The sequence below is a fragment of the Antrostomus carolinensis genome, unplaced genomic scaffold, assembly GCF_000700745.2.
Source record: "Antrostomus carolinensis isolate BGI_N321 unplaced genomic scaffold, ASM70074v2 scaffold5281, whole genome shotgun sequence".
Taxonomy (NCBI): domain Eukaryota; kingdom Metazoa; phylum Chordata; class Aves; order Caprimulgiformes; family Caprimulgidae; genus Antrostomus; species Antrostomus carolinensis.
The window spans coordinates 461-11315 of NW_010294898.1; the positions used below are offsets into that span (position 1 = coordinate 461).

General features: G+C 39.6%; 1 protein-coding gene across 1 annotated transcript in view; it reads left to right on the plus strand.

Annotated features, from left to right (window-relative positions):
- Window positions 1-243: 243 nt before the first annotated feature.
- LOC104532558 (dedicator of cytokinesis protein 1) overlaps window positions 244-10855 on the plus strand; it is a gene marked incomplete at both ends in the record, with an annotated part of 60901 nt that continues 50289 nt past the window's right edge. The window contains 5 exons of the mRNA XM_010177797.1: window positions 244-329; window positions 532-688; window positions 4110-4150; window positions 5492-5582; window positions 10151-10270. Of these exons, the coding sequence (XP_010176099.1) occupies window positions 244-329; window positions 532-688; window positions 4110-4150; window positions 5492-5582; window positions 10151-10270 (495 nt within the window). The remainder of the gene's footprint in view (window positions 330-531; window positions 689-4109; window positions 4151-5491; window positions 5583-10150; window positions 10271-10855) is intronic.

Below are 10855 nucleotides of genomic sequence, written 5' to 3' on the forward strand. Positions count from 1 at the left end.
TATTTACACTTCATTTAACACCGTGACCAATAATTTCTTCAGCGAAAAAGTCCTTGTAGGGCAGCAGATCATCATGGAGAGTCTAATACCAGAGACCAGCAAACTCTTAAAGTCAATCAAGCTTTAAAATAGTGGCTAAACATCTCACCGAGATACCCAACCAATCTGTGAACCATTGAGGCTACAATCATAAAGTGAAATATTTGCCATCTGATTATTTACGCTTGCTTTGTTTAATTATAGTTTGAAAATGAGATCATCACGAAACTGGATCATGAAGTGGAAGGAGGCAGAGGAGATGAGCAGTACAAAGTGTTATTTGACAAAATGTAAGTGTTGATCAGCGGCGAGATTTATGTCACAATCAAGTCAGGAGAGAGAGCAATTAGACGACAATGAACTTTGTAGCCCAGAAATAATTAAACTCTGTTAATGATGCACAATGTTTAAAGTTGCACCTGAGTCAAGGTTTGTTGGGTTGTTTTTTTTCCTACGTGTGATTAACAAGGCGAATGTAATTGTTTTTTTTAGTCTCTTGGAGCACTGCAGAAAACACAAATACCTTGCTAAGACTGGAGAAACTTTTGTGAAACTTGTTGTCCGCTTAATGGAGAGGTTGTTGGACTACAGGACCATAATGCATGACGAGAACAAGGAGAACCGCATGAGCTGTACTGTCAACGTGCTGGTAAGCAAGGAGTCACCAGCCTGAAATGATAGCTGCATTCTTGATTTTACACCTTCCACAGACAATTTGGTTTATAACAGAGTGTATGTCGGGCTCCTCGTGAAAGTTTGAATCTATGAAATTGTGGGTTATTACTTCTGTAATTGATTCTAGGGGAGAGATTTAAGAAAGAAAGCTTCAGGCCCTGATCTTTGAGGGCTGTTCATTGACATTTACAATTGATGTTTGCCCAGCTTTATACAAAAAACCACTTTGACATACAGAACGTTGGAGTAATGAGCAGTTTTCTACCAAATTTTTCGTGCATTTGCAATCCCATTTGTATTCTGCTTACTGCTCAGCTTCCATATTCAGTTTTTTTTGAGAAATTATTTAATTCACAGCAGAAAATTTCCTCCTTTTAGTTCCAGAAATTCTGGGATATCTACTCTGTGCTACAACTGTTTTTCCATTTAGGCTAGAGTTGGAAACAGTAGAAGTTGTCCCCATGGCATGCACATCATACTCTTCAGTGGAAGCATTAGAGTATGAGATTTTACTAGCACAAAGTCAACACATAGGGAAAAATTATGTCAACATAAATTTGAGAGACCCCTAAACATTGTATTAGTTAGATTTGATTTTCCCTGTAGGACTCAATATTAAGCTGTTGGCCACTAAGGATTCAGCGCTTTCATCCTTATATCATTATCAAAGCTTTTATTGAATTTAAATGTATGGGGCACAGACAGTGGTGTGGCTGATTTTGTTCAGGCTGATTTGGAAAGATCTGATTAAATAGTTTGTAGCTTTAGCACTTGCAAGTAATGGAGATGTCCTCAACTCGTGCAGCGCGCTTAGAATGGGAGAGAGGATAGAGACATCAAATCATAAACTGGAATTTTATTATTAATTTATATTTTTTTTCCTCTCTGTGAACATCAAAAACCATCAGAATATTTAGGAAATGGGAAAAGAGGAGGAACTTGGGAGAGTTGTCACCAGCTGTTGATCTAACAAGTGCTGTTAGGTTGCCCGCAGGAAAGTCATAGCGTCCTCCCGAGCAGAATTTGAGTTAGAAAAGCCTGCCAGTTCACACCATGCCAGATAGGAAATAAAAAATCACATACACTATGCGCTCTAAAACATGATAACAATTTATAAAACTAGGAAAATTTCCTAAGGAAGGTGAATTTATTTCTCCTTCTCTTTGTCATAATAATCTTGAGTATCTTCCTAGTAATTCTTGCCGTACCAGCCGCAGAGGGACCAATGGCACACTCAGGGCTTGGTTTTGTTTCCTTTAAGTGTCTCTAACAGCATCTTCTGATGCTGATTTTTGTCATTGAAATGTTTCAAACATTTGCAGATGATGATAGATTTTGTGGGTGATTTACTGCTGTCAGGTTAAATCACCGTGAGCTCTCTGCGCACAACGCTGCTGCGGTCTGTGGGAAATGCGGGAACTCATGGCTGGGCAGAACTTCCCTGCGTTTTCAGTAAGCATGATTTAAAACCTCACCTTGCTTTTAAAGTCCTGTTTGGCCTCCAGGGCCAACACAATCCTTTCATCATTCTCTAAGCACCTGAAATCAAATTTATGCCTTTGCAAAAATCTGACTCGGGGTTGATACTCAGCACAATTCCCACCTGAAGTCTCAAAGAGTTCTTAATTGGGACATGAATGACGCAGAGGATTTCACAGGATTAAGTTGGTCTGTATTGACTATAGTTTAAGTCAGAGGGTTTGATATACATTTAAGCCAGTGCTGATGTTAAATAATAAAAACTCTATCTGTTCCCTCAGCTGCTTGTTCTTACTCCTGGCAACCCTGGTGAGAGCACGTGTGCCACCAAGGTAGCCGAGCAAATCCAAGGAGGGTTGCCCAAGGAAGTTGTGGATGCCCCCTCCCTGGAAGTGTTGAAGGCCAGGCTGGATGAGGCTTTGAGCAACCTGGTCTAGTGGAAGGTGTCCCTGCTGCTGGCAGGGGGGTTGGAACTAGATGATCTTTAAGGTCCCTTCCAATCCAAACCATTCTATGATTCTCTTCCCCTCCAGTTATTTTTCATGCCCATCAGTTCCTTGTTCCATCTGCTGCAGAGCTGCACGTGGGTGAGGGGGATGTGGGAACCTGCTCCCAACTATGGGGCAGGAGCAGGGGCTGCTTTTTGGGGGAGAGGGAACCATAGTCAGTGTCATCTGTGTCATTGTCAACCTGCTGCCCGAGCCCCTTCCCTTTTTGGTGGATTTGATGTTGCTTCTTGAGCTGCATCAGAAGCGCAGAGCAGCTGACTGCAATATTAGGATAAAATGGTTTCGCATTATTGATCCACTGAAGTCAGAATTCTCTTCTCCTTTAAAAACGTGAACAAAACACAAGTAAGAAAAAACAGCCAAAATTTTTCATAGAATCCCAGACTGGTTTGGGTTGGAAGGGACCTTACAGATCATCCAGTTCCAACTCCCTGCCATCAGCAGGGACACCTTCCACTAGGAGCTTCAGTTCATGTGCTTCAGTTTGTCTTTTGAGTTGAACTCAAAACCAGAGAGCAGTTACATGAACTAAAATGTTATATCCACTGAATAATCCGTCCTTTTTAACTCCAGTACCTAGATTCTATCTTGGATTTTGGTTTACTTTGAAAGGAACAGTTTTGTATTGGGCTTGGGCCCGATACAAAGTACTAGTAGTAGTACTAAGAGTAGTACTGGGCTTGTGCATCTGTTAGTGGCTCCTCAGACTGGTTTAATTCAGCATTGCAATATATTGTAATTCAGTGAAGGAGGAATTTGTTTCTATTTTGTTTTCTTAGCTATACTTGAACTTTTGAAGGCAAATTTTAAATTAGCTTCAGCAATGCCTTTAGTATCTCGCCCAGTTTATCATATCTCGCATTTACAATATTTGTAGTGTTAACTAGTTTATCTCAACACCGGAGGCATTCAGACATTTCTGAAGAGAGTGATGATAATGTGTGGCACATGAAACCAGATAAATAACACTAATCTCACTTCTTATTTCCCAAGAAACGATTAGAATTCAAGGGCAGATGATGTATTGTTCAACTAAGGTTTGGAGTTTGAAATCCAGAAAACAACTGTTGCTTAAAAATTCTGGGGTTTGTGTATTACAAAATTTCAACTGCAGATAGTTAATGATGTGTGACTTGCAAATGCCAGAAGCAGATTTCTAGCAGTACCAGTCTTGCAAATTCTTAACCTTTGCAATGAGACATAAGCCCTAATATGCTCCATCATGAAACATCACAGCATTAGACTTTATAAGTTAAATAACTTGTGTTCTATCACTAGAGGCAAATTTCATTTTGCAGTTTTGAGGCTGATGTTACGCAATTATGAATTTTTAATTTACAGCATGTTCTGTATCCATTCCAGACTGTGAAATCAAAGACTTTGTAACAAAATTATGTTGTCTTTCAGAATTTCTACAAGGAGATTGAGAGAGAAGAAATGTACATAAGGTTTGTAAACATGACCAGTGACAAACTCTGCTTGACTTACCGTAGCGTAATTGGAGAAAATTAAGTTCATATTAAGCAGTCACTTAGGGGCTGGAGGAACAGGAGTCATGGAAAAATATACCTTTACTGAACCTGAAGTAGATTCAAAAGCTTATCTTCACTGAGAACAGTGAGCATTGGAGATTAGAGTAATGAGATTTAAATTTTTGTCCCCCTTCTCCAATTCCTTCAGTTCTATTCTGGTGAACGCTGAAATACTCAGGAGTGTTGTCACATGAAGAAAACAAATCAGTCCAAAGAAAGCTGAGCAAAGAAATAATTTTGCCTCCTGGCGAGGTACAAAATATGTGACTTGGGGGTAAAAAAGACTATTAAATAATATCATGACCGATACTTATCTTAAATTTAAAGCTTTTAGGAACCTTTCAAAATCTATTTTCACACAAAGTAAAAATGGTAATAGGTTGTTGTGCTTTTTGTAAACCTCAGGGTTCCTAGTCCTCTATTTGTGCTTTGGCTTAAAATTGGCTCGACTGTTGTGCTAAAATGATGAAGCTTGTGTTTTTACTGCTGTTTTAGGTATGGAAATATTATTCATGAATTCATTCTCAGATGCTTGTTACCTTTCTGGAAGAATTTTCACTTGTGAACTAGCTTCCTGTTGTTTCAATGGTTTTAATTATTGCTTTATTAATTTGCAAAGAGCAAATAAAATCGTTTGAATTATTGCTTTATTAATTTGCAAAAAGCAACTAAAATCTAGCAAAAGGCAGGACTGATAACCGTTGACCAACACGTCAAGTTACGAGTTGTAAATCTGCCCTATTCAGCATCACAACTCTCATTGTCAAACTCCCACCTAAATTCTCTCCTGTTTCTGTTAACAAACTTCTAATAAATATCAAAGTTCTGTATTTTCACTGGCTTTTTCAAAATGCAATTTTAATAGGTTTTGGGGTTTTTTTTAAATTGTTATTTAAAAAAAATTAAAAATGAATTAAGAGAAGCCCTTTCCAGAGGTGTGATGATATTTAAGTTAAGGGAGAAGACATATATCTGTATCCTTAGCCGAACAATTAGAGCAGTATCTCTTGCACGAAATCTGTATTGAATTTATTATGCATCACAAGTCACTTATATGTATTGGAAAAAAACCACGATGGAAATGCACATGATCCTGAAGGTGTCTGCACATAGAAATACGAGTTTTAAATAATCCCATTTATATTTGCCGCTTGTAGATAGAGCTGAACCATTTTAGTCTTCAAAGTAAATTATTTAGTGACACTTCAGAACCAACTGGGGTTTTTTTTTAAGAACTGTTGTTTTTATTACTTGCAGGTATTTGTACAAACTGTGTGACCTGCACAAGGAATGTGATAACTACACGGAAGCTGCCTACACGTTACTTCTGCATGCAAAGCTTCTGAAGGTAACACCAAAATACATAGCGAGTTGTGAAAATGGTGTTAACAGTGAACAATTGTTTGTCCATCTTGGAACATCTGCACTTTAAAGTGATGAACAACCATGTGCTGCTTCTTATGTCGGTTTTTTTCTTTTCCACATGTAATTTACACGTGCAGGAAAGCAGCCCTCTGCCATCTGTGTACGTCAGAGCACACTTTACTCTGATCTGAAATGAACGGAAACACAGTCGAGTCAAGACTAAATTGCCAAGCTGTAATTTGAATTTCTTTTAAATATCAAAATTATGTAAAGTGTGGAAGCATCTAAACGCATCGTGCAGTAAATCAGCTCTCCACAGGATTGTTTTTGCAGAGGCAACACAAGAGATTGCTGGAGACTGTCTTCAAGGGCTCTTGGGTGTCTGTAGATTCAGTTTTGGTTTTGAAAAATTAGAGATTCAAATAGTCCCTTTTCCAAGCCCATGCCTTTCAAAGGTACACGTCATTTTCATGCAGTGTTGCACAGTTTATAGAACATTTCAAGAGACATAACCATATTGCTGTTCTTCAAGAAATGTTTTGGTGTAACCTGCAATATTTATAAATAAAGTGTTGTGTCTATAAAAGGTGCATGTAAATAAGGAATTTGAGTTTTTCACACTAGATAGTGTCGGTCAGAAATGTCATGAAGCTGTATTGCATAAGCATTAATCTCACTGAAAACTTTCTGGGGAGATGGTGATGTGTCTAGCATGCAGCTTATTTCCATTATTATGTCACAAATGTGGCAGCATGTGCCAACAGGAAGATGTGGCAGGGGAGGGTGAGGTTGGCCATGAGGAAAAGGTTCTTGAGGCAGAGGGTGGTGGAGCACTGGAACAGGCTCCCCAGGGAGGTGCTCATGGCACCAAGCCTGACCAGATTCCAGCAGCATTTGGCCAAGGCCCTGAGGGACATGGTCTGAATGTTGGGCTTGTCCTGTGCAGGGACAGGAGTTGGACTCCATGATCCTTGTGGGTCCCTCCCAACTCACCACAGTCTGTGATTCTATGATTCTAACCGTGTTCCAGTGTTACCATATGGAAGGATGCTGCACTTAAGAGCTGATGGAAATCACTGAATTTAAAGTAGCCTAGTCATCACTGAATTAGTAGGAAGGAGTTTTATGTTTTAATTTTAAAAAGCAGTCAATAGAAAGCATAAAAATCTCAATTTCATAACAATGAGTGTTTTCTGAAGCATTTGCTTTAGTCACGTTCTTCTTCCTCACATTTCACCACCCACAGTGAAATCTTTCTCTCTCCAGGGAGATCTGGATCTCTCTCTGCTTCCCTGGAGGATGGTAGCACTCGTGATCTTATGGGCAGAGAGTCAGGGACAGAATAATTGAGAACTGTGTTTTCCCCTTCATCTATTTCTCATGCCAATGACAAGAGCATTGCAACCTTCTCTGTTATTGCAGCTTTATTAGTGCAACCTTCGGTATTATTGCAGCAGCTATGCTCATGGTACCCCATTTTATAAGGGAATTTGATTCCCTTCTTTGTTCTCAGCAGTCTTTGATTTTATCTAAGCAATCCCAAGTGAAAGATGAGTGTGAAATATCTATTTGGAAAAGTTGAATGAAAAGCCTTTAATGGATTCACTGAGAATTACTCGTACCTCAAAACCGAGTCAGCTGCATCCAAACTATAACAATCCTAAATATGATGCAGACTGTATATGTGCAATGTAAATTAAGACACTTTGAAATATATTTACTGTATTATAAAATAAATAGAGGGTTATTAAATTAAGACACTTTGAAATATATTTACTGTATTTTAAAATAAATAGAGGGTTATTACACGAGAAAACATCAGTAAGATTCATCTGGAGTGCCAAAGCAGTGCAGCAATAGCTTTGTTGATTATTAAAAGCAGGGGCAGTTGTTGGCCACAGCCTGCTGGATGCAGAATCTTCCTTGGCAATGAAATTTTCTATGCTGAGCCATGTGTCAGAGAGGTGAAGACGCGAGGAGATGGCTCTGACACCTTCAGTCACACGGGCTGGTGCAGTCAGTTGCCTGTGGGTAGAAGCTGGTGTGAGTAACTCGCTGAGTCTGCGGCTATAAAGATCTCTTCTTATTCCCACGAGGGACGTAAAACAGGGCTGACAAGTTGTGTAATCCTTGCTCATCACACTTTACATGAATGAACCTTTTAGACAAGACAAAGCATTCGTTCCCTTCCGCGAGGGAAATGATGGAATGAGCCATGCCATAAAATGTCATTCAAACACGTTCTTGCTTGAACTTCTTAGTCAATATGTGACTTTTATGTGACTTTAAATTAGAGTTTAGCCAATTTTGGTTTTCCTTACAGAATGTCTTCAGAGACCAGATGAGTGTTTTAATGTATTCCTTTAATTTATTGGAAAGAAATATCTAGTTTTCTTTTCTTATAATGCAAATCAATAGAAGATGGCAAATGTAAGGGTAGTATTTGTCGCAGGTTTTCATGACTAAACAGATGTTTGTTTATAAATATAATTACATTCTAGTTTGGAATTATTTTATTATAAAAGTATATTGATTTATCTAATACAATATCCTGTTACTCCCAGTAGTTAGTGGTGGCTGGAGGAGTTCAGTATTGCTTGAGAAGCAGCAATAGTGTGATGCGTGTAACTTAAAGCAATTGAGTTTTCTGTCAAACCTCGAGGACGAGGTTTTCAATGACACTCATCATTGGCACATATTTCATCCCACTGATTTTAATGGGATCACATTAGGTCAAGAGTGAGAGCTTTCAAAAGTTTCACCTTTACATTTGCGAGAAGGCTGTCTCTGCAGAGGAGAGAGAGCCATCCTTTTCTCCTGATTAATGCAAGCTGATGAAGCACAGGTAAAAAAAAAAAAAGGATACTTTAGTTGTATTTTTAACCCATTTAGTCAAAATTAAGGTGTTCGAAACTAAACAGAAGATAGTACGCTGGAAAAAAATGTCATTGCATTGCAAACTCCGTGAAGTTTGTGCTGCTCAGAAGCACAGATTGGTGGTATGAACTTGTCGAAGTTGTCTGCTTTAGCCAAACACAAACGTTTCGGCCAAATTGAGAAGTAATTGGGTGACATTTAATAAGATACAGGAGGTAAAACTGGATGATGTAACAGTAATTCTGGGACTGAACCTGTGAGTTGCCGATCTCTGAGTGGTTTTTGCTTCTTTTCTTAAAATTACACCATTTTATTTCAGTGGGCAGTCCTCCTCCTTTAGTAACTTTGGTTTTTAGAGAAGAAGGTGAACAGTTCTTTAGTGAATTTAGGTTTTTTTAACTTGGTTTCTTAAGGCAACAATTGGAGCACCTGTCTCTTTTTTAATTGATGAGTTTCATTTGAGTTAATGGAGGTTTGTGATTTGATTTAATAGAGATTTGTGAGTCTTTAAGGTATTAATTTCCTGCTAGCCTCATGAAAATAGACAGCTGTGGAAGGGTAGGCTGTAGAGTTAGCACCCTGTCTAGGGAAAAGGCTCTAGTGTTGTCTCATCCCTAGGTAGGTCATAGGGATTATTAGTTGGAGGAGAGAAGGGAGGTGGAGAAGAGATGATAGAAGTGCTGGAGTCCAGAGGTTTCAGTTGCATCTGTCCCTCACTGGACACCAGAATAATGCAGGTGCAAGGGAGAAAGCTCTAGGATTATCATAGAATCACAGAATGTTATGAGTTGGGAGGGACCCACAAGGATCATCCAGTCCCACTACTGTCCCTGCACAGGACAAGCCCAACATTCACACCATGTCCCTCAGGGCCTTGGCCAAATGCTGCTGGAATCTTGTCAGGCTTGGTGCCATGAGCACCTCCCTGGGGAGCCTGTTCCAGTGCTCCACCACCCTCTGCCTCAAGAACCTTCTCCTCATGGCCAACCTCACCCTCCCCTGCCACATCTTCCTGCCATTCCCTCTGCTCCTGGCATTCGTTGGTGGCCAGAGAGAAGAGATCAGCGCCTGCCCCTCCTCTGCCCCTTGGGAGGAAGTTCTAGACCCCCAGGAGATCTCCTCTCAGGTGGAGGAGGACATGAATATCTGTGCCTTGCTCCTCATTAATTAGGCATTTGCTGGCAGAGCAAATAATCTACTAATTTCAGACAGGCTGTATAAAGTTAGTTGTGCTTTTCCATGCCTCCAAACTTTCTCTGTGAATTTCAGCCATTTAATTTCTGTTCCTCTGGTCCTTTCCATTTGTATTGATGTATCTTGGCTTTGGGGCTTCTCTCAACGTAAACCTGAAAGTGTTCATTAATGCATCCAGCAGGTTGTACCCATTAGCAGGCCAAGGTCAGTCTCTCAAACACTCTGAAGAGAGGAAGCCCTCTCAAGAAGCTTCCTTCCAGTTGATATGTGTAATGAGCCTCCAATTACAGCATTCAAATCAATGGGCCTTGTGCCCAAAGAATCAAAGTACACAACTGCAAAAAAATCTGTGTTAATGTGTTAGCTGTGGTAATGGTTTTTAAAATAAAAAAATGTCTTTTTTATTTTGCCTAATTTTACTGGCATATTTCATAACTTTTGATTTGCTTTCTCTTTTCCTCTCTTTCTTGTATGATGTAGTGGTCAGAAGAAGCATGTGCAGCACATCTTACCCAGCGAGATGGATACCAGGCTGCTACTCAAGGACAGCTGAAAGATCAACTCTATCAAGAAATTATCCATTTTTTTGACAAGGGCAAGGTAAAAATGGAAGAAAAAATTCCAAATATGTTTCATTACTTTTCTCCCTAAGTTAAATAGTAAACATAGTTTGCATCCAGTGATGCTCAGGGAGCTTTAAACTTGTTATGAGTTATTTGGAGTGCTTTATGTGAACGGTCCACCAGCTAGCACTTCAAGATCATCATACTAAAAGCAAGGTAAAAAAAAAATCAATGGTACATTTATAACTGCTGTGTGAAAGGTAAATGTCTGTGCTTATGATGCCGTGGAAGAAATAAAATATGAAGCATGTAATTTGAGGGAGTTACTTTTTCTGGCAGTTGCAATAGTCGCTGCAGTCCTTCAGCTGCCCTTGTTTTCTCTTGTGCACACAAAAGAATTCCCTCAGAGAATGGGTGTCTGTGGCTCATGTGATAACAAGGCAGAAATATTCACAGATGGGGATATTTCATTGGAACTGCATCTTTTATTGCAAGGTGAATTTGCATTCAGCATTGTGTGGTGGGAGAGTGCTGGTGCTACGTGTCCACAGAGATCACAGAGTCACAGACTGGGTTGGGTTGGGAGGGACCTTAAAGCTCATCCAGTTCCAATCCCCCTGCC